The 21,735-nt window shown below is 49.1% G+C and overlaps 1 protein-coding gene across 1 annotated transcript in view; it reads left to right on the top strand.

The window, feature by feature from the left end:
* Positions 1–2,696: 2,696 nt before the first annotated feature.
* RADIL (Rap associating with DIL domain) overlaps positions 2,697–21,735 on the top strand; it is a 54,173-nt gene continuing 35,134 nt past the window's right edge. The window contains exons 1-2 of the mRNA XM_077828586.1: positions 2,697–3,249; positions 19,311–19,627. Coding sequence (XP_077684712.1) covers positions 2,700–3,249; positions 19,311–19,627 — 867 coding nt within the window. The 5' untranslated portion in view covers positions 2,697–2,699. The remainder of the gene's footprint in view (positions 3,250–19,310; positions 19,628–21,735) is intronic.

Raw genomic sequence — 21,735 nt, forward strand, 5'->3', positions numbered from 1 at the left:
AGATCAGAAGGTGACCTCTTCCATTAGCAGCAGGGCGCTTTCCCATCCTGGGCTGGAAGGTGGTTTGGAGTCTGTCCAGTGCCGATGGACAATCTTTCTGATAACGCGCGCGCTCTTCTTGGATATTGTGAAAGACCTGACAGAAATAGCATCATCTACGGCAGGTGAAGTGGCCCTGTAGATAGGGCACATGTCTCAGTCTTATTCCTACTCTGCTGCTGATTTACTATATGAAATTAGGTAAGTCCCCTGGCCTCTCTTTGCCTCTATTACAACAGTGGTTCTCAACCAAGGGTACACATACTTCTGGGGGTACGTGGAGGTCTTCCAGGGGGTGCACCAACTCATCTAGATATTGCCCTAGTTTTACAACAGGCTCCATTAAGAGCACTAGCGAAGTCAGTACAGACTAAAATTTCATACGGACAACGGCTTGTTTAAACTGCTCTATGTACTGTACACTGAAATGTAAGTACAATATTTATATTCTAATTGATTTATTTTATAATTATATGGTAAAAATGCAATTTTTCAGCAATTTTTCAGTAATAATGAGCTGTGACACTTCTGTATTTTTACGTCTGGTTTTGTAAGCAAGTAGTTTTTAAGTGAGGTGAAACTTGGCGTACGCAGGACAAACCAGACTCCTGAAAGGGGTACAGTGGTCTGGAAAGGTTGAGAGCCACTATAGTACAGTATTAGTAAAAGAGGAATAATGCGGCCTCTCCATCTTTGTAAAGTGCTCTGAGATCTGTGGAGGAGATGTGTTCTGTATAGGTGCTAACTGTGGTTGATGATGATGATTGATGTCTGCCTCCGAGGGAGGGTTACGAGATCCTTGAATGGAAAGCGGTTCAAGAGTGCAAAGTAGTAGCGATAATATAACATAGCAGTGCTAATTGTCTATATAGAACCTTTTGCCTGTAGGCTGCCATTTCACGCCCAGTCCAGGATACTAGTAACAACCTCGCTTAGTCGCTATCTGATGTCTGCTCAGTGTCTGCAGCAAAATGAGCTTCATGGCCTCATGCCTCAAGTGGCCACATTAAAGCCATACGGTCATCACAGCTGGCCCTGCTTGACGATGTTGTTGACAGCCTCAGCAGAGGCCAGGGACTGAATGGGGGATGTAGACTTAGGTGGTACCTCTCTCTTAGGTTTGATGCACAGTAGGAGGGTGGAGGAAGCTTGCCCTGGTACTGTCTGTGCTGTACCTGTTTTGGGATAAAGAGAAGCCTGCGGTTTCCAGGGTTGTCAGCCCGGCACCTTTCTCCAGCAGTAATGTCACACGCTGTTATCGCAGAGTGTAGGTCAAGTAGGAGGAGTGTGGAGACAAATAAAACTCCAAGTTCTGCCCTGTGTCCAGTGGAACAAATGCTCCTTCCATGCTTGTCCTTGATACAATCGCTCTTGGCATCATCAAGCTATTTAGCTACAAAGTGTTGCTGGGACTTCTATTGAAATCTCTTAAACCTAGGGAAGCATGTGTCCAGCGGTAACTCACATACTCACAGTTGCAATTGTGTGTCCATTCACTCATCAGGATTGTCACACTGTGCCTTAGTAGGAATGATCATGTTATAAATCAGCTGTTGGTTTAAAGTTGATAATTTATATAACAATATGTACCCAGATTTTTAAAGAATCGTCTATGTGAATGGGTGAGATGTTCTTGGAGGGGAAAAATTCACATCGCAGGCCTACCAGAGACTGATCCTAATTTGTCCACCTACTGTAGGGTGATTCATAAAGTTAGAATCAGCACCTTAGGATATTTCTAGCTGTGCTTAGCCTTGGTGTAGATGCATAAGATGCTTTTCTCTTGCCAGATGTCTCTTGCCAGATCTCACTCGAGTCCTAATGTGAGAATGTGATTTTAAAATATAAATCTTTTGTTTAAAAGTAGAGCTGTAAAATCTAAACGGAAATGTAGGCAAGCCCAGAAAATCTGTGCCAAATTCCCCCACTAACTGGCTATGACAGGCATTCAGCAAAGAAATTTTCCTGTGAGGTGTCACCCAGTCTGCCACACATCACATTACCCCTTAAATATTACCCAGATACACATCTCGCAATGATTATGAGTATCGATAAATTAAAAGTTTTCACACATGCTACCCTTCATGGATAAATACCATGAAAGTGGTGTATTATGTGTAGTGAGTTTGTCAGGACTAAAGCAGGAGTTGGTTGTGAAGAACAGTAAACCCTTTGCCAATTGGCACCAATGAGCTTCTGTGTCACAATCTCCTCTTGTGTTCTACGTGTAACGCAACTGCTGGGCTCTGCTTTTCTCTCGCCCCGAGAACATCTGCAGGGAAGCGTGCGCTTGGCTAGCCAGGAGAGACATCCATTGGTCTATAAACCAAGGATGCTTGGTATAGCTCCAGATCAAATTCCTAGGGAAAATTCATCTCAGGTAATTCCACTGATTTCAGGGGTGAGGGATAAATTTGGCTCCTGCTGTCCTGTGTCACACGTGTAAACTCACAGCATCAGTCCTGCACTCTTCTTGCCATTCCAGAGATGACCGCATGTCCCCTCTGGGCCACAGTCCAGGCATGGGATCTTGGAGTCACTCCTGCTCCAGTTTGTTTGAAGGTTTCTGCTCATATGCTTGCTATTATCTCTGTTTCCCCTCAGGGCTTTAAAATGCTGATTTGCCTTTTTTGTTTCTGTTCACTCTGCAGCTGTGTCCCATGACGACCTCACCCGCTATGTTCTATGGATCTTCGTCCGCCATGTCCTCACCTTCCAAAAACAAGCTCAAGCGTCAGAGCCGGATATTCTCTCAGGTCTTGTACCGGACGCTGAGCTACAAGGACCGCAGCTCGGTGTCGGCTTTCCCCCTTGCAAGCAGCGATGACCCAGCTGAACTTTCCACTCAGGTTTCAGCCCCTGGGGTCCTGAAGATATTTGGGGGCAACATCTGTGCGGGCACCAACTACAAGAGTGTCCTTGCCACGGGGAGCTCAAGTGCGCGCGAGCTGGTGAAAGAGGCACTGGCGCGCTATGGGCTGAGCAAGGTGGACGCTGGCCACTATGTGCTGTGTGATGTCATTGGGATGTTCAGCGGCTCTGAGAAGCAGTGGCAAACGGAAGGGTTGCGAGTCCTCGGTGATAATGAGAAGCCCCTTCTGATTCAGGACCTATGGAAGCCCAAGGAAGGGTTCTCCCGGCGTCTGGAGCTACGGAAGAGATCTGAGGTGGAGGAGCTGGCCGCGAGGGACGTAGACACGATCACGGCAGGTAAGAGCTGCATATAGGTGCTTAACTGAGCAAGGGCCATGGGGCGAGCTCTCGGCTCTTAATGTGGAGGAGTTGCCCCTGCCTTGTGCCAGACTAGTGATGGCGATATAGCCTGTAGTGGGCACTGAATCTCATGTTTTAGACAGTGAGTGCAGATCCTTAGCTGATATAAACAGGCCTAGCTCTGTTATCCTCAGCTGGTGTAAATGGGCGTGGCGGCATTAGCATTAATCCATTTTATTACTTCCCACCCCACTTTTTCTTCACATCAGTGGAGCTATGACAATTCACAGCAGCTGAGGATCTGGCCCTGGGAGCGTTGTAGATCTTTCCTGAGCTGGCGATGGTTTATATTTATTGTAATGTGATATTGTGTCTCTGCCCAGAAACAGTCGCAATCTGGTGCACTCTGGGCTTTGTCAAAGGGTCTTACAGAGGTGCCAGTTCAGGTGCCCATCCCCGTGGGGGCCCAGAAGGCCTGATAGGTAGAGGAATCAGTAAATTTCCACTGTCCAAGAGGGCAGGCTATCAGTTTTAGGGATTCCGCTCCTTCCTGGGGACCCAGAGCTGTGTACCACAAGCTTCCTCTGCAATACCATGCAAGGGGAGTGCTGATGGGGGGACATGACCAGTGGATCCACGACTAAGGGGAATCAGTGTAGGGCGTAGGCACAGCTGCCATAGAGCCAGCTGTAGCCTGGAGGCTACAGTAACAGCCATAGGAGCAAGGGGGACCCTGTCCTAATCTGAGGATTCTCTTAGGCTTGGCATAGGGCCTAGGATTTGACCCAGAGGAACTGAACTCGTTAGCATATTAGGAAAAACTTTCTAACTTTAAGGATAGTTAAACACTGGAACAGGTATTGTGGGAGGCTGTAGAATCCGCGTTTTGGAGGTATTAAGAAAAGGTTAGACAAACTCCTGTCAGGGATGGTCGAGGTATACTTAATCTTGCCTCGGCATGGGGGCCTGAACTCTTGAGATCCCTTCCAGCCCTATGTCTCTATGATTCTATGGCAATGCTGAATCTTAATGCTGAATCTCGCCTTTAATTGTATGTCAGCATTTTAGACTGTGCTTGTTTTCTGTCCCTCCGATCATAGTTAAATTAATTTATGATGCCATTTGGGAGCCTGCAGACTGTTTTGCTATTGGCTGAGTTCCCTGCCTCCCCTCTCCTCCATTCCCAAATAGGCTTTATGTTTATCAAGGGAAAAGCCTGAACCTGCAAGTTGAGCACTTAGCTGATTTCATTACAGTTCCAGCAGGACTTATCCAATGGCGGGAGATCCTTAGCAAATTTTAGGAGCAATCAAATGAAATAAAGAGATAATGAGAGAAAACCAATGTGGGCCAAAACATACTCTGCATTATTGCCTATGGGTGGAAAGTGTAGATTAATTGTGAATCAGTGGGTCTGTAAAAGACCCAAGTGCAATGTAATGAAGCTCTGCTTTCCCTTACTGAATTAACACCCGCTGCTGGGGGATTAAAATCAAACTCGTCCTGTAATACATTGGATCACTGGAGTGTCTGAGCACCTGACCTCAGGTCATCAGAGATTGCTCTGACTAGGAGATACAGAATGGACTCTAATGCTTGGTTGGTATCTTCTCTGTCTGCAGTTCTCACAGCTCTTTTGCAGAGGAGATATGATATAGCTTCCTGTTAGTGTCACAATTACCCCAGCAGGATATTATGTTATGGGGAGAGGTGCTAAGGAGAGGGTTAATGGTGAGTCCAAACACAGTCCTATTAGCCTGGGGTTCAGTGTACACGTATGCAAGCTGACTGAACTGAGTGAGGTGGCAGAGATGTAATTGGAAGCAGAACTGGGCATAGTATATGCTGGTAGCTCTTCATTGTACCTATAGGAATCCACAATAGTTTGGTCTGGGTACAGAAGCACGGTTGGATGGACTTCCAGGCTTGGTGTTCTGTGAGGTTTCTATCCAAGCCCATTTTTGTTTTTAAAAAATGAAGAGGTGGCTATCAGAAGAGAGTGGCAGTTATATCAGACTGTTGTGAAGAATCCTGTTAGGCAGGTGGCAAAGTCCATCCCTCTTCACAGGAGGCGAGAGATGATATCCTCACCACCAAGCATTGCTGCTCAGGTACCGTGGAGATGCTACAAGTACCTAGCTATATTTCCACCCTTTAATCGTAGCCGTGGGATACTACGGATGATAGCAAAATCTATAACCCAGTGGTTCTCAGCCTATTTACCATTGTGGGCTGCATATGCAGCTTTCTATGTGTTACGTGGGCCGCATCCACACAATATATATACTACCTGTATGGCCCTGAGGATATCACATAGGCTGCAGCTATGTGCTGATGGGGCCATAAGCAGCTTGTGGGCTGCAGGTTGAGAACGGCTGCTCTAACCGCTAAGGGAGAAGGAATTAACAGCCTGCTGCATCCACTGCTTAAGGGAATTGGGACGCTTTCCATTGGTTTTAATTGAAGTTGGATCGGGCCCAAACTGAACGAGTAAAGGAAATTCAGAGGGAAGCAGGCAGCTGTTTGTTTCACCGTGAGGTGCAAGTGTTTCAGGACTCATTGCTCGGCTTCTGTATAGTCCTGGGAAGGCTCCCATGTTTCAGGAAACCCATAAGTGTTGGGTGGTGCTATAAATTCAGCCCTTTCCTACCAGCAGTATCCGCCATGGCAGGAGTCCATTCTCTCTGAATAGGTAGAGGCCAGTCTTTCCAGAGCATTGGGATAATGTTTCTTTGGCAGTCTTTAAGCAAGTCTTAATCCATTTTATCTCCCCATTTAAAAGTAAACAGGATAACTGAGCTGGGAAACCAAGCACACAAAAGCGAGGATACATGGCTGCCAGTGTGTCCTTGGGATGCAGCTCATTTACCATGTGCCTGTCTGCAAAGTCAGACCATATGGATGGGAGGTTTGGGGTGTCTTGTGTAACAACGATGTGAGGCATGTCTTGCAACTGGGTTCACATGGGCGGACTCCTCAGCAGATTTCGTTCTCTCCCTTCCCCATCTCCCCTAGGCTCCTCATCTGCCCCCACCCCCAGGCTCCTTGTCCCAATCTACTCTTTCCGCCCCACCCGGCTTTTGTCCTCTCTGCATTTAGGTCAGGCATCTTCCTCCTCTATGCAGCCTCAGAGCCAGAAGGAGGAACATTTAGCGCAGGGGTCTCAAACTCAAATGACCACGAGAGCCACATGAGGACTAGTACATTGACCCGAGGGCCGCATCACTGACACCCACCCTGCCGCCCTGGCCCCGCCCCCCCTCCACCCCTTCCATGAGGCCCTGCCCCTGCCCGCCTCTTCCCACCCTTCCCTGCCCCCATTCCAACCCCTTCCCCAAAATCTCCACCCCAACTCCGCCCCCTTCCTGCCCTCAGGGGGTGCAGGAGGGATGTGGGGTGTGGCGGGGGCACAGGGCAGGGAGTTGAGGTGCAGGAGGTGTGCAGGGAGCTCAGGGCAGGGAGTTGGGGTGTGGGGTGCAGGAGGGGTGAGGGGTGCAGCAGGGGGTCAGGGTGTGGAAGGGGGTTGGGCCGCAGGAGGGGTTCAGGGTGTGGCAGGGGGCTCGGGGCAGGGGGTTGGGGAGCAGGAGGGGTGCGGGGTGCAGCAAGGGGCTCAGGACAGGGGGTTAGGCTGCAGGAGGGGATCGGGAGCGGGCTCTGGCCCAGCACGCACCGGGGGCAGGGCAGGCTCCCTGCCTGCCTGCCCTGCCCCCCGCACCACTCCAGGAAGCAGCCGGAACCTGGGGGCGGGGAGGCACAGGGGTCTGTGTGTTGCCCTTGCTTCCAAGCACTGCCCCCCACAGCTCCCATTGGCTGGGAACGGGGCACCGCGGCCAATGGGAGCTTCGGGGGTGGTACCTGGAGGAGTGGCCAGGGAACACACAGACCCCTGTGGCCCCCCTCCCCCAGGTTCTGGACGGTTCCCGGAGAGGCGCGGGGGCAGGGCAGGCAGGGAGCTTGAACTGTCCCCGGTGTGCGCCAGGCTGGAGCCGCTCTAGGTAAACACTGGCGGAGGGGCTGCGGGGAGCTGGCGGGCCGCAGAAAATAACCCCGTGGGCCGTGTTTTTGAGACCCCTGATCTAGCACATAGAAGAGACAGTTTCCCTGCTTTCAGTTTTGGTGCCTGGCACCACAGATGAGGCTAGGCAGCAATTGCAGGGAAAGACCTGCTCAATCCCTGAAGCCCTGGGTTTGAGCGTGCTTACTGCAGGCAGCATCTTCAGAGAATGTAGTCGCCAAACTCTGACAAGTCTCTACTGAGCACATGGAAACAGTGATTTTTTCAAAGGCTTATAACTTGACCAAATTTGGATGAATTATCACAGGAATAGCAAAGGGCAAATCCGTGACACCAAGACAGTGCCCTTGCCAAATGTCAAGCCCATGCTGCAAAGCAGGAAGGTGTTAGAGCTTTTCAGTGAAACAGCTGGATGAATGATTTTAACACAGGCAAAACAATTTTTCCTTAATCTTATTCTCAGAAATGGCTGAACCATTTTTGCTGAAGCTTTCCAAAAAAGTTCAGTCTGAGGTAGACACTCAGCATAGACAATTTCAGCCCAACTGATTAGAGCTTGGCAAAGTTATAAACAATGGAAAATGGGGGCTTATGATGGCAAGTGTGCAGACATCTGAAACGGTAGATGGCGCTGCCAGCTCCACCTGTAACCATAAGTAATCATTTATTTAAAAAAAAAAAAAAGCCTAATAAGTCTCACATAGATGCAGTCAATGCAATTGGCAGTCTAGTTGAACTGAACAGAATTGATATGGTTTTCTTTCCCAAGGTGGGCTGGTCAACTATGAAAATTGTTTGATGGTAAAACTGAGATCTTCCTTCCTCTGTTCCTGCTTGGGAACTTCAAGCCAACTGAAGTGATATCTGTACATTGAAAGAATAAAGGGTTTATTTCCAGCCTTGCAAATATTATCAACTCAGAGAACTTCTTGCCAACTGGAAATCAGTAAGGGATGCCACGGCTAGGCAGACAGTGTGCTTGCATGCTTTATAACTCCAGAAACAAAACAATGCCATGGTTCATGAACTATCTGCATTGCCTGAAGGAGCTCACAGCTTTGCTGAGGAAAACGTGAGTGAAACTGTGTCTAGATTGCACCTTAGCTTAATTATTTTTTTAAGTCACCATCAGTTCTTCACCACCAATGGTTTGTTAAAATTGCAACCCTGCAATTCCAAATCCAGGTTAAATCCCTCAGGTCATTGTCACGAGTCTGAAGGCAGCTTGGTTTGTTTCATTTTCATTGCTCCAGCCTCCAGGTTCTTCTCTTTCCTGAATCCAGGGTTAATTCCCCTCTGAGCTTCCTTCAGAGCAGAGGCAGGGCTGGGACTAGTTAAATCTTTCCCAGGAGGCTGGTATTTAGGAACAATGTCACATGAAGAGCCCAGTGCTAAATTAAAAACAATACTTATCCGCATATGTCCTGTGGTCGGTGTTGGAGTGGCATGTCAGACAGCCTGGCTTTCATCAAGGGCAGAGACAGAAGAGTAGGAGCAGTTAAAACAGACAGGGACATATTTTTTTTACCACATGGCTTCTGGTACCTGAGGTGTCTCAAGGCGCTATAGAAGGCACCATTTTGAGGGCAAACGTGATAATTATAATGCCCAGCCCGATAGGTCGTCTGTTAGAATCTGCTTTTGCTTTATTGCCAAAGGGATCATTGGTCAAAATGCCTGAGTTCTTCCTCCCAGGCCCCGTAAGGGAGCCCAGGCAAAAATTGCTCTGCTTTGCTTTGTGAATGAAATCTCCCAGGTCTGTGTCCCAAGCTCAAGGCCGAGCTGTTTGCTGCTGTGTTTTCCCCATTGCCATGCCTCTTCCATGGCTACCAGTTTCTTCTTTTCCCAGAGTCCCTGGTTGCGGCTGCTCTGCGTGAGGGGGCGAGGGAGTGCTGGAGCTTGTTCCACGTCTCCTCAGGAGGCGGTGTTTGGAAGTGATGCCATGCAGAGAGAGGGGTGTGCCCAGTGTTCCCAGCGTGGAGCTAAAGGCAGACACTATTAGTGTACAGTCTGTGGGGGTGGCAGGGAGTTACGGGGAGGTTGTTTGTAATGTTGCTTGGCTTATGTGAAAGATGCAAGAGAGAGTGAGAGAGAGCATGGGAACTAATGGCAAGCCATTTACAAGGCGGAAGGCGACGGGCTCATCTTCCTGCGGCTTTGGAGACCTGGGCTCAAGGCTGGAAGATCCAGGAGTAGCATTCGGCTGCTGTTTTATTTGCTCATGTCCCCTTGCCAGCCTTTGCAAAACAGCATTGAAGTCTTGGAGGAAACTCTTCCTCCTCCTCGGCATCAGGAATTGTGCTGTGACGAGATGTCTTGGTAGTAGGGGCTAGAATTTAAAGCCAAGATGCTAGAGGGGAAATAGAATGCTAGAACAAAGAGGTGTTTTTTTTTCTTGACCTACCACCTGGACTGGCCCTAATTCTCTGAGTCGCTAGAGGTCTCCCATGGCGTCAGACGAATGGACTAATGATACAGCAGTTGGTGGCTATGTCTGACAGGGGACTTCCGCGGAGGTCCATCTCATTGATTTCCTCCCACTCGTGATCTATAATGGTCATCCTTTCACAAGCTGAAAATGCAGTGGAGCCAACCAAATAGCTGAAATGTAGTGATGAGTGTCTTGACTCCATGAGATCTGCTGTAAAATGGCACACTTTGCTGATTATCCTGCAGGCAGGCCCTGTTTAACTGGCCAAAGCAGACCTCTTGATTTGTGTTCACAGTTGTTTTTTTGTCCCTCTACTCTCCCTCCAAGTGTCCCTAACCCACAACTGCCATATGGCTCCATCTCAGACACGTGCAATCTGGGACACTCCTGAGAAGGATCTGGAGGACGGGGCTGGGTTAGGAAATCTGAGTAGGATGGGAGTTTTGGTTCCACTTGTCCTCCTCCTTTCAAGTCGCCAAGCATTGGCCAGGAGTGGTGGATGAACTCATTTAACCCTGCTGCTGATACAGGGCCAAATTCTTTGTTGGTGTAAATTGGCACAGGTCCAGTGAAGTCCGGGGCACCGCACCACACCACACCAATTTATGCCAGCAGAGAATTTGTCCCATAACATGAGGCCTACTGGGAAGTGAGAAAGCTTCGTCTGTAACACATGCAGTCCTCTCCCATTCAGAAAACAAGGAACTCCAGCATGGGGTCCGAGTGCAGCTTTCCTGCTTGCTAGTAACACAGGCTGTCTAGCTTCCTGAGCTATCCTTCTCAGTTCCTAATACCGCATCATGTTCCAGATGCGCTAAACTGCATCTGGAGATCTAGCAAGAGCCAGGCAGCAGTAGCAGCCCCACTCCTATCCCTTCACTGCCCATGCTCGTTCGGCTCCTCTATCAGTCCTGTGCATGACATTTCACGTTTGCACGAGAAAGGATTCGATAAGCTTGTGTTTTCCTTGGTGACTCACTTATTTTGCTCTAAACATACACGAGGGAGGCAGGAACCTGGGACAACATTTGTAGTTGTGACTTTTTTTTTTAACTGCTTCTACATCCTTGATGGGCCAAGATGCTCCTCCCATTCCACCTGCTTGTGACTGCCTCCTTCCCAAAAGTCATGTCCACTGTCCTCCTTGCTACTTGCTGTCTGGGCACTGTCCCTAACTGAGCACACTTTTCTCCACATGCCCATAAGAGGCTGGAACCAGAAATCCCTTGTGTATTACTTTGCATTTATCAGCATTGAATTTCAGCTGCCATTTTGTTGCCCAGTTACCCAGTTTTGTGAGATCCCTTTGTAACTTTTTACCGTCTCTTTTGGACTTAATGATCTTGAGTAGTTTTGTATCATCTGCACATTTTGCCACCTCACTGTTTACCCCTTTTTCCAGATCATTTATGAATATATTGAACAGCACTGGTCCCAGTACAGACCCCTGGGAACACCACTATTAGCCTCCATTCTGAAAACGGCTAAGACACTAGGATGTCCCATATTCATTATTTTAATGGGAAGATTTGCAGGACACCATAGTGGGAGAGCTGTGGTGCTGGAAGCAGGCTTTGACCTCTGGCTGGAGGCATTTAGCATGTAAAAAAAGAATGTGTTGTGATGTTAGCGTGCTGCATGAATACCCCCTGCTGATTCATCTCTGACATTAGATTTGGAGTATCTGCTTGTGTTAGCCGTCCTTTGCCCAAGGATGAAAACCACATCACGCTGTCTTCTCTCCCGGAGAGAACAGGCTTACGGAGAGGAAGAGAAAGCTTGGGTCCCGGAATGAAGTTGTAAGGAATCATCTGTAGTTCAGGGACATGCAGCAAAGCAGACCCATGCTGAGATGCCTTCAAGGTGTATAGGTGATGATCAATAAATAGTTGGGCTGGTCTTTAAAGGATGGGAGGATAGGTTTGTGTGGACAACACATCTGCTGCCTTTGGTCACACACTGCCATGTCACTATGTATACAGACACAAGTGTGCCCACCACACACTCCTTCCAAGGGCAGCTGGAAACTCCCCCCTGCTGAGCTGTTAGTGTGTAGAATAGGCTCTGGTCTGTGACCTAGCAGATAGCTTAAGAGTTTTATCTGTTCGGTTATCCATTATCCTAATTAGTTTATTAGCTGCTTCCCACTGTGGTGGGGGGGAGTTGTTCACCCTTCAAGCCACTAATTAGTGCCCAGGTTGTAAAGCTCTGTTTTACAACTGGGATAATGTCTTATTTTGACTTTAGCCCTCAAGTCTCCTGTCTTCTATCACTCCTTCTTTGCTAGAGACCAGCCCTAAAGGCAGCTGACTTAGCGCCTGGGAGCTGACTAACTGAGAAGGATTTAGGGAACATCAACCTAGATGCACGCAGGAACGGGGCATAGTGAGAACTGGAAACAACCGGTGGGAAATTGATTCACATTGCCATGCTTGTCTGTTTGCACGTATTTGCCTTCTTGCCAACCAGCTCCATTTTCAAACCTTTCCTGAGGGTTTGCCTACCACTGACCTTACTTACTTGCACACACCTTGGGAGATTTAGGGATAAGCCTATTATATTTAAAGGGATGTTGTCAAGTCATTTTTAGGCTCAAGCTTTGATTTACCATAACATGCTATTACTGAGGAAGAATTCCCTCGGGATTCTAAATTTCCACTATGTTTTTTTAAACCCCACATTAACCCATCATTGAAAAACACCATATTTGCTGCATCCGCCGAAAACATCACTGAGTGCCCCCTGCTGTCTCGGCTGGCTGACAGACTCTGCTTCCACAACGGTTGACCTATGTGACAACAAAGTTGACTACGCTCAGCGGTGTGCGCAGGAATTTAAAAAAATCGACTGCTTTTGGAGGGGCACATTCTGCAGCTCCGAGGCCAGAGGAGCTCTGTGACCCAACCGCAGCCCCGGGGCCGGAGGAGCTCGCTCTCCTTGCCACAGCCCTGGGGCCGCAGGAGTTCTGTGCCCTTGCCGATTATTGGGGGGGGGGGGAAGCCCCTGCTTGCCCCCCCGCCCCTTGTACAACCTGCCTACTAAGCTAATTTGGAAACAACACCGTTATTCCAGAATAAGCATGTCCAAGTGTGAAGTGATTTCAGAATAGCTGCCCCTGAATAACTGCTTGTGCAGAAGCCCTTAAAAATAATAGAATTAAATGTCAGCTCACTCCCCTGATGGCCAACAAAGCTGAACCCCTTACAAAACGGAGCAGGTAACTCCCCACAAATCTACCCTCCATCAACCCTACTCTCTGCAGCAGCCCACTCACTGCCACACAGGGTGCCTGGAAGGCCAATACACTTGGGCAAAGCTTGATTCAAAGCTGAAGGCACTACTGCCAGCCAGCCCCTTGTCTCTCTCACATCAAGGCGAATCCAGCTGAGTGTCTCTGCTGACCGCAGCTGTTTGGCCAGAAGAGTGAGGTGGTCTCCCAGGCAGCAAGGCTCCAGGCCAGTTAGGGCTTTGTAGGTCAAGATTAACTTTAAAATTCAGTTTGGAAAGCTATAGGCAGCCAGTACCTATCATGGAGCACAGGGGTCATGCGCTACCATTGGCAAGCGCAACATAATAAGCGGGTGCCGCATTCTGCACCAGCTTCAGCTTCTGGATTGATATGAAGTATAGACCCACGGAGAGCGTATTGCAGAAATCTAGTCTTGAGGTGACAAAGGCACAGAGTAAGGGCCGCCGCCAAGTGAAATAGTCTCTGTCTCCTGGCCTGGTACAGATCGTTCAAAAGCATTCGTGGAAGCTGCTGCTATGTGGTCGCTTAACACCGCTGGGGATCCAGCGTCGCTCCCACGTGGCGCAGAATACCCCCAGGAGGAACCATAGTTAGGTCAATGTAATTCCCAGGGTAGATGTGGCTATGTCGATGAAAGAATTCTGTCAATGTAGTTACCATTTCTTGGAGAGATGGCTTAACTACAGCGATGGAAAAACCCCTGCCATCAATGTAGAGAGCATCTACGCTACAGCGGCATAGTTGCACCACTGTAGCACAGACATAGCCTCAGAAGGGGCCAACCACCCTCAACTCCAGTTGAAGTCAGTGGGAGCCGCAAGGACTCAGCACACTTGAAAATCGGGACCTGTGTGTGCCAGTTTCCCAGCCTATAAAAGGGGATGATGCTTGTGTACTGTACCAGAGTGTTTTGAGAGAGAATAAACCAGTGCAATATTGCCAGCTCCAGACTTTCAAAACTCCTGAGTTGGGCTCCAAAAAGCCCATGAGATTTAAAACAAAATTGTAATAAATGTTGGGTTTGTTTTCTTTGCTTCTGGTTTCGGAGCCACTAAGGCACACTCGGGTTATGTTTTCAAGCTTCTCTCTGCAACCAGGAGGGCTAGAAACTCACTTTTTAAAGGAAAGCGAAGATTCTCAGGAAATCACTTGATTTCCTAGGAGCTGGGGCTTTAAATAAACCCTTAGCTGTCACAATAGCATTGCAAGTGTTGGCCGTATTGAGTGTCTGTTCAGTGCTCTGGAGATGAAAAGTGCTGCAGAAGGTTCAATGAGGTCATTAGTCCAGGTCATGATTCTTTGCACTGTCCAAAAGCCCTGATGCACACATTGGATGTCCGGGTCCCTTACAAACCCCCTAGCTCCTGAGAATCTGTGTTTTTGTGTGGTATATAAAAGCAAACTGCCAGGAGCTCCTCTGAGCCTGATGCCCTTGAGATGCCTGTCATACCAAGGGAGTGGGGGAACAGTACCAGAGGGTTAGAAAAATAACCCAGTTATAGAAGGACTTTGTTACATTTGTTACGTTCAGGAAAAGAGCTGTGTTTATCTTTCCCTCTGTGGCTCGGGAGTTTAGAACAGAGCCTATGACAGAGGCTCTATCTAGAGTAAAAAGCTGCTTTTTCCTAGTTGATTTTGTAACACAAAGTAAACACAGAAGCTTCCTTTCCTCTAGATAAGAAAACTCTGAACATTCATGTCTCTGGTTGTGTGTGTGTGTGTGTGTAATCATTCAGGCAGACAGATGGTAATCTCCCCCAGGCCGCCTTTCTACAGCCTGACCCCACAGGAGCAGCCCTTGGTAGACAGAAAAGGGGCAGTTCATTTTCTCCACAGCCAAGTCCTCCAGCTTGTATCCCTGGGGAGAAGAGAAAGCCAGACTGAGGGCTGGCTCCTGCACTGCCCAGGTGCTGAGCGTTGCATGTAAAGAACAAGGTGAAAAATGCTGCTCAGGATAGGGCGCGCAGGGGAAACACAAATCCGACACAAATGAGAGTACTGCTGCCAATCCACTCCTGGCCAATAGCAGGGATAAGGCCTAAGATGGGGAGTGCAGAACTGGTTATCTCATGTGCGGCACAGGATGCCCTGAAGGGACTAATGCAGGAAAGGAATCTGGGGCTTAATTTATCATTGGAGGTGTAATGTCTCCCGTTCTGCTCGCGGGCTAGAAAATCTTTATTGTTGCCTCACAGTGGGCTAAGAGTTGGGACTCCAGACGGCAAGACAATATCTCTCCACCACATTTCTGTACCCATGCCAGGAGAGGGCTCCCACGCTGGTTCATGCCTCAGGGAGCTGCAATCAAGTATTTTGTATGTTTTGTTTGTTCATTCTCTCCATTTGTCTAGGGAGCTGGACTTTCTAGCTGAGGATGTCCTGGCACTAGGGAAGATGGGTTCTAGTCCAGGCTCCGTCACGAGCTTCCTTGGGTAAACACGTCATCTCTTTGTGCCTGTACTTCCTCCTCTGTAAATGGGGATAATACTTACTGTTCAGGGGAGTCCTGTTTATAAAGTGCTTTGGGATCCTCATAGGGAAGGTACCATAGGAATTCAGAGTATTTTCTGTATCATAAGGCATTACATTGACGGGTGACGCCCCTGCCCTCTGCTGGATAGAATATTGCTCTTACTCACGTGTGATAATGTCGTCTTGTGCCTGCAACCTACACAGTATAAAAATCGCGAATACTGCTACACAGGATTGTATGTTTCATAGGTTCTCAATAGCTCCTTGTTCTACCCTCTTAGAAACTGGAAAATAGCATTCCTTTCTCAGCTGTTTCTCTTTTTGAACTGCCCCCCCTTCCCCCTTCTTATATGCTTCCTTTTTTGTGCAGCAGTCTTTGAGTCCTGGGTGATGCCAGCAGAGCTCTGAGACTAGTTTGTTAGTGAAGTGTCTGCTGTAGATCCACAAAAGCATGAAATATTGTTTTTTGTGCAGTCCTAAGGCAAAGGCATCCACGGTTTGCCCAGCTGAGCGGCTGCATCGGCCAGTTGCCAGAAACCCAAGTGCAGATTGCAGTTGGTATAGACTCTTAGACTTTAAGGTTAGAAGGGACCGTCATGATCATCTAGTCTGACCACCTGCACATTGCAGGCCACAGAACCTCACCCACCCATTCCTGTAATAGACCCGTAACCTCTGGCTGAGTTACTAACATCCTCAAACCATGGTTCAAAGACTTCAGGTTAGAGACTCCACCATTTACACTAGTTTAAACCTGTAAGTGACCCGTGCCCCATTCTGTAGAGGAAGATGAAAAACCTCCAGGATCTTTACCAATCTGATCCAGGGGAAAATTCCTTCCTAACCCCAAATATGGAGATCAGTTAGACCAGTGGTCCACAAATCGGGGGGATAAGGAGAAACATTCAGGGCATAGCAGGCCTGGGCCAGCCCTCATGGGGGGTGTGGAGGGAGCCCCGCTCTGCCCCCAGCTGCAGTACTGGCTCCCAATTCCAGCCCCCGCCTCGGCCCTTGGCCGTGGCTCCGTTCCTGGTCCTGGCCCCAGACTTGCCTCCAGCCTTGGCCCCCTTACCCCTGTTGACATTTCCCCTCCTCCCCCCAAGCCATGGTCCTGGCTCCTGAGGGGGCACAGGCAGGGGGGGAACCCTGAAAAGTTTGGGGACCACTGAATTATACCCTGAGCATGTGAGCAAGATCCACTAGCCAGACATCTGGGAAAGAATTCTCTGTTGTAACTCAGATCCCTCCTTGTCTAGTGTCCCATCACCTGCCATTGGAGATATTTGCTGCTAGCAGTCACTGACGGGCCACATGCCATTGTAGGCAGTCTCATCACATATCGCCCCCGCCATAAACTAATCAAGATCAGTCTTGAAGCTAGTTAGGTATTTTGCCCCCCACTGCTCCCCTGGGAAGGCTGGTCCAGAACGTCACTCCTCTGATGGTTAGAAACCTTCACCGAATTTCGAGCCTAAACTTGTTGATGGCCAGTTTATAGCCATTTGTTCTTGTGTCCACACTGATGCTTAATTTAAACTTAACTCCTCTTCCTCCCTGGTATTTATCCCTCTGATGTATTTATAGAGAGCAATCCTATTTCCCTTCAGCTTTCTTTTGGTCAGGCTAAACAAGCCAAGCTCCTTGAGTCTCCTCTTATAAAGTAGGTTTTCCACTCCTTGGAGCCTCCTGTTAGCTCTTCTCTGCACCTGTTCCAGTACGGAAGCACAGCCCGTGGAGGCCACGTCCTAACATGCGCTGCCCCGTCTTGCTCTGAGATGGCAGCGGGCCATGTTTCAGAACTCTCTCAGCTGTGTGGCCATCCCCTGTCCTAATCCTAAGGCATGTAAACAGTAGGGCTGATTTCTCCCCCCGCCCTCATCTACTTCATTTTCCCAGCAAAGGAGCGATAGTCTCAAAACAAACAAACAAAAAATGTACTTCAGAACCCAGAGTCGGTTCCTCACCAAATAAGGAAGGTGGCATTTTGGGTCTAACCTCGAGAGTGTCCCTTTAAGCAGCCAACTGCTGAGCTCGCCTCTCCAGTTCAGAGTGCTGCTCCGTTCTGAACAGAGGGATATGGTTGGTGCCTCTCCGAGTGAGCTGGAGTTTGACTGAGTTCCTGCTGGGGAGAGCCTGTATTCTGCAGATGTCTGGTGCGTGGTCCAACAGCCCCTAGAAAATTGCAGGAGGAATCCAGAAGATGGGGATTCTTGCTTTGTTTTAACAACTCTGCTGTTGCTTTAAATTAAATTATGCTGTTGCATTAATCCTGAAACAGAATTTTGTAGACCCTTTCATTCTGCTCCTACGTTAATCAACAAACGAGCGTGCAGCCGACCTTTCTGCTCCTGGGAACCCCGGATGAAAGGTCTGAGGATTCCAGACAGCATTCACAACTTCTCCTGTTTTTCTTTTCCAGAACTTGTGCCCAATCAGTGATGTTTCCAGCATAGAGAGGGACTCTGGCATGCTGGCTTGTTTCTGCCGTGGGGAATCCAGTCGGGCTGAGCAGGATGGGTTTGGGTTTGGCCGTTTGGGCCTATTTATACACTAGCTCTAGTCCCCATTTGTCTTCCTGACAGCTCTCCTGAATTGATGCTTGTGAGAACTTAATTACAGCTCTGCTCTGCAGCAGGCAGGCAGGCAGGCTTTTCACTGCAGTCTGCAGGTCCTGGCAATCAGCGCTCACACCCCACTCACAGCCAGGTGCACTTAGCCAATGGTGCAGGGAGCAGGACCCTCAGTGGACCCTGCCTGCTGGCTGCATGGTAAGGAATGAAGCCCCCGGGCTGTCACTCTGCATTATGGCCTTCGTTTGTTTTCGATCAGTGTATTTTCCACCTTGTGTGGCTCGGGCCAGCTGGTAAAAAGATGCTGCAGATTTGAGATGGATCCTGGCTGCTCCCAAGTAAGGTGGGGAGGATATTTCAAGAGACCATTTTGTGGAGGGAATGGGAAGGCTGTGGGGTGGGGCTGGGAGCTTACTCTCATTGATTAGCAGGGTGAAGTTGGCTCCGAACTTGTTTGTATTTGCTTCCAAGATCTAGTGTCTAGCCCTTAAAAGCTGCCAGTTCTATGGGTCCAGCTGCTCAGGAAAGAGTGGGGATTAGTGGTGGGGATTGGGCTCGTTTGTTTTGGAGGGATACCGTCCCTTTCCCCTCCTGGTTCCTGAACGTTGTGGTGAGTTTCCAGGGGCTTTAAACAACATTTTGCTAATCCTCTGCAGGTCAAAGCTGCGAGAAGATGCTGGAGTTTTCATCTCCAGACAGAATATGACTCAGGGTCCTTTCTTAAGAACTCCTCTGCTGTTCAGTCTCGCAAGCGATGCAGCTATTTATGATGATTTAAATATGCTGGCCCGCTGGCTTGGAGATGGCAAATGACATAGTCCAGCTGCAGCCCCAGATTCTAGGGGACTGTAGGATTTTCAGTGCCCTGTGATCCTGGGGCAGGTGACAGCGGGTTCTGGGCAGAGTCTGACCAGGGGAGTACAGGCAGGATGTAAAGGCAGTTTGTGTGATGTCTGGGAACATGTCTTTGCTACGCTAGGGTTCTCTTATGGCTCCATCTATGGTAGCAGCTGACTAGAAGGCATGTGTTTGGGCAGTGATGAAGGAGTGTCCGGAGATAAAATGGTGGCCCAAGGATTAATAGAATGAGAGATCTCCATGGCCCTTATTTGGCAGGGTGAAGCCAGACCTAGGGAGTGAAAGCCGTGTTCAGAGAGCCCACACTTCGGTATCTGGGGCATGGCTGGCTTAGTTGCTGGCTGAATGTTGGTCCCAGGGCCAACACTCACTTTTGTTATTCCCCAAGCGGGACTGACAGAGGGCAGAAAGACAGGGCAGCTCTTTGCATGCCCCAGCACTGAACACTGCTCTCGTCCTTAGGCATTAATGCCCAGGCTCGGAAGCTGCAGAGGAACCGTGCGAAGGGCACCATGACCCTGCTGACGGGATGCAAGCGACACTCCACGCCACCAACCCTCCGACGCAGCGTGAGTGAGACCAGCCTCAGTCATGTGGGCTCTCTGGAGGAGGAGCAGCTCAAGAGACATTACTCCACGCTGCCTGAGACCATCTGCGGCCTGGAGAGCTCGAGGGATGGGCAGCAGGCCCCCACGGCAGAGCGGAATGGCAGCAGTGTGCGGTACTCCCTCTACCAGTCCCCTCACCTCCTACTCCTGCAGGGCTACAGTTACCAGCATGTAAGCACCCAGCCTTCCACTCTGTGAGGCTTTACTTACCTTGACGGTCTGTGCAGTCCCTCTACAGCCCATGCCATCAGCTCCTGACAGTCCCGGCAGGTGCCCTAGGTCCCGTGGGGAGGTGTGGGTTTTCAGACACTGAGATGCTGTATTGCGTGGCATTTGCTACTCTCCTGGAGTCCAGAGACATGCTCGGAGAGAGGGCTGCTACATCCCCTGCCTCAAGGGAAGGGGGATCCTGGCACAGAGATGCTGAGGGAAAGAACTAGCTTCTGCTAGTAACCCCGAGAGCCACTCCGGCTGACTGCAGTTGTGGCTTGCCCCTGCCAGGGGTTTTGAGAAAGAGTAGAGTTTTCTCAAACAATATTTAAGCAGATGTCTTGTCTCTTGACTTTGCTGCAAGGGCTCCTGCTTACTTTCCTTGCAGAATTTAAGATTTCATGATTTAAAAAAAAAAAGCCTTCATGCGTATGACAAAAACCTTCCTACTGTTGGCCCACGCAGGGCTGTCTGCCTGAGTCTGCAGCCAGGCAGCCTGCAATGACTGGTAGCTCCAAGCTGCCTCCATTCGTTTCCATAGGGTGTTACCTCTGAAGCTGCTTTGTCACCGTCTGTGCCAATTTAACACCCCTCAAAGGTGATACGTAGATGGGTCATGTGGGCAATTTCAACCACTCCCCAAACCCAGCATGCACTTTGAGTACTGGCAGCGAGTAGGACTCGTCTTCCAGCTACTGACCTACTAGCTGGTTTGTCAAGGGTTGAATGCCAGAGTTTGCTAAGATTTCGTGTTCTGTTCTGTGGTAACACAGATCTTATAGTCCTTGCCAGCTGTTATTGTGCTACCTCTGCTTACTGTAGGGTGCACTGCCATCCTCTAGAACAACTGTTGTTATCCCCATTTTACAGATCAGGAAACTGAGGCACTAAGCAGTTAAGTGAGCTGCCCCATGTTGACCAGCAAGTCAGTGGAAAAGTCAGGAACAGAGCCTTGGTGTTCTGGTTCCTTATCCCCAGTTTTAACCACTAGATCCCACTGCCAGTGCAAGAGAGAATGGGTCCTGCTCTGTCCTCACACATGGAAGTCAGTGACAGATGCAGTTGTGTAACTGAGGGCAAACGCAGGTCCTATGTGATTTCGTTTTTGCTGCTGCCCCTTTTGTAGTCTGAGAAGGGAATTGAGAGTGGAAGGTGGGAAAGAAAAAAGTGCTACAGAGAGCAGATGAAACCCACTGATCTTGACCTTGGAGAGAGTGACACTCCATTTATGTCTGAGTTCCAGAATGTCCCAGTTCCAGTTATGGGGTGACACAGAGCAGTGATTAGTGATACGTGAACTCATTTGAGTTAATGTGAGAGCGTGCTGAGGGCCAGAGCCACCCTGAGGGTTGACCAGCTGTATCTGCAGGGTTGATGTGTATGACTGCATGCTCTGTTAGTCACGCAGAGGTGGTAAGAGGCAATGAAGTGAATGTCCCTTACTGTTCGCAAACGAGCAGATGACACCAGATATAGTGGGGCAGTGCAGCATGTCTCCATCTGTTTGTTCCCTTTGCAATGCATCCTGGGAAAGATAGTTCGCTCATTCTGCATCCATCTACCCAAAAGGCACTGTTAATCTTTGATGTCAATTATTGGCACTCATTATGCTGGAGTAGCTAGCCAATGTCAGAGGAATTATATAACCTTCCTCCCCAGCTGTAGTTAAGTGGGATGGAAGCAGGTTGCGCAGTTACTTGTGTAATGGTACCAAATGTATTAGCCGGTTCATGTATTGAGGCGACAGTCACAGAAGAGTTACATAGCAATTGCCGTGTAAATTGAGCCATTGCATGCTAATTGCTCCACGTCCTGTCTCTGGTAGCGCACCTCTTCTGCTGCATGAGTCACTGCTACGCCAACTCCAGGTATAATTTGGGGAAAGCACTGCAGTGTTTGGAATAAAAAATAGTCCTGCAGTGCAAAGATGTGTGTTGTGGGCACCCAGGGAACTGCAGGAGGCCACCGGCACGGCTGAGTCAAGACACCAGAGTGAGCGGAGAGAGAAAGCTATTTTAATGGCTTTACCGCCTGCCAGATCAAGTCACTTGCGCAGCTGCTCATGGCTC

This window comes from Eretmochelys imbricata, chromosome 10 (genome assembly GCF_965152235.1).
Source record: "Eretmochelys imbricata isolate rEreImb1 chromosome 10, rEreImb1.hap1, whole genome shotgun sequence".
NCBI classification, from domain to species: Eukaryota; Metazoa; Chordata; order Testudines; family Cheloniidae; genus Eretmochelys; species Eretmochelys imbricata.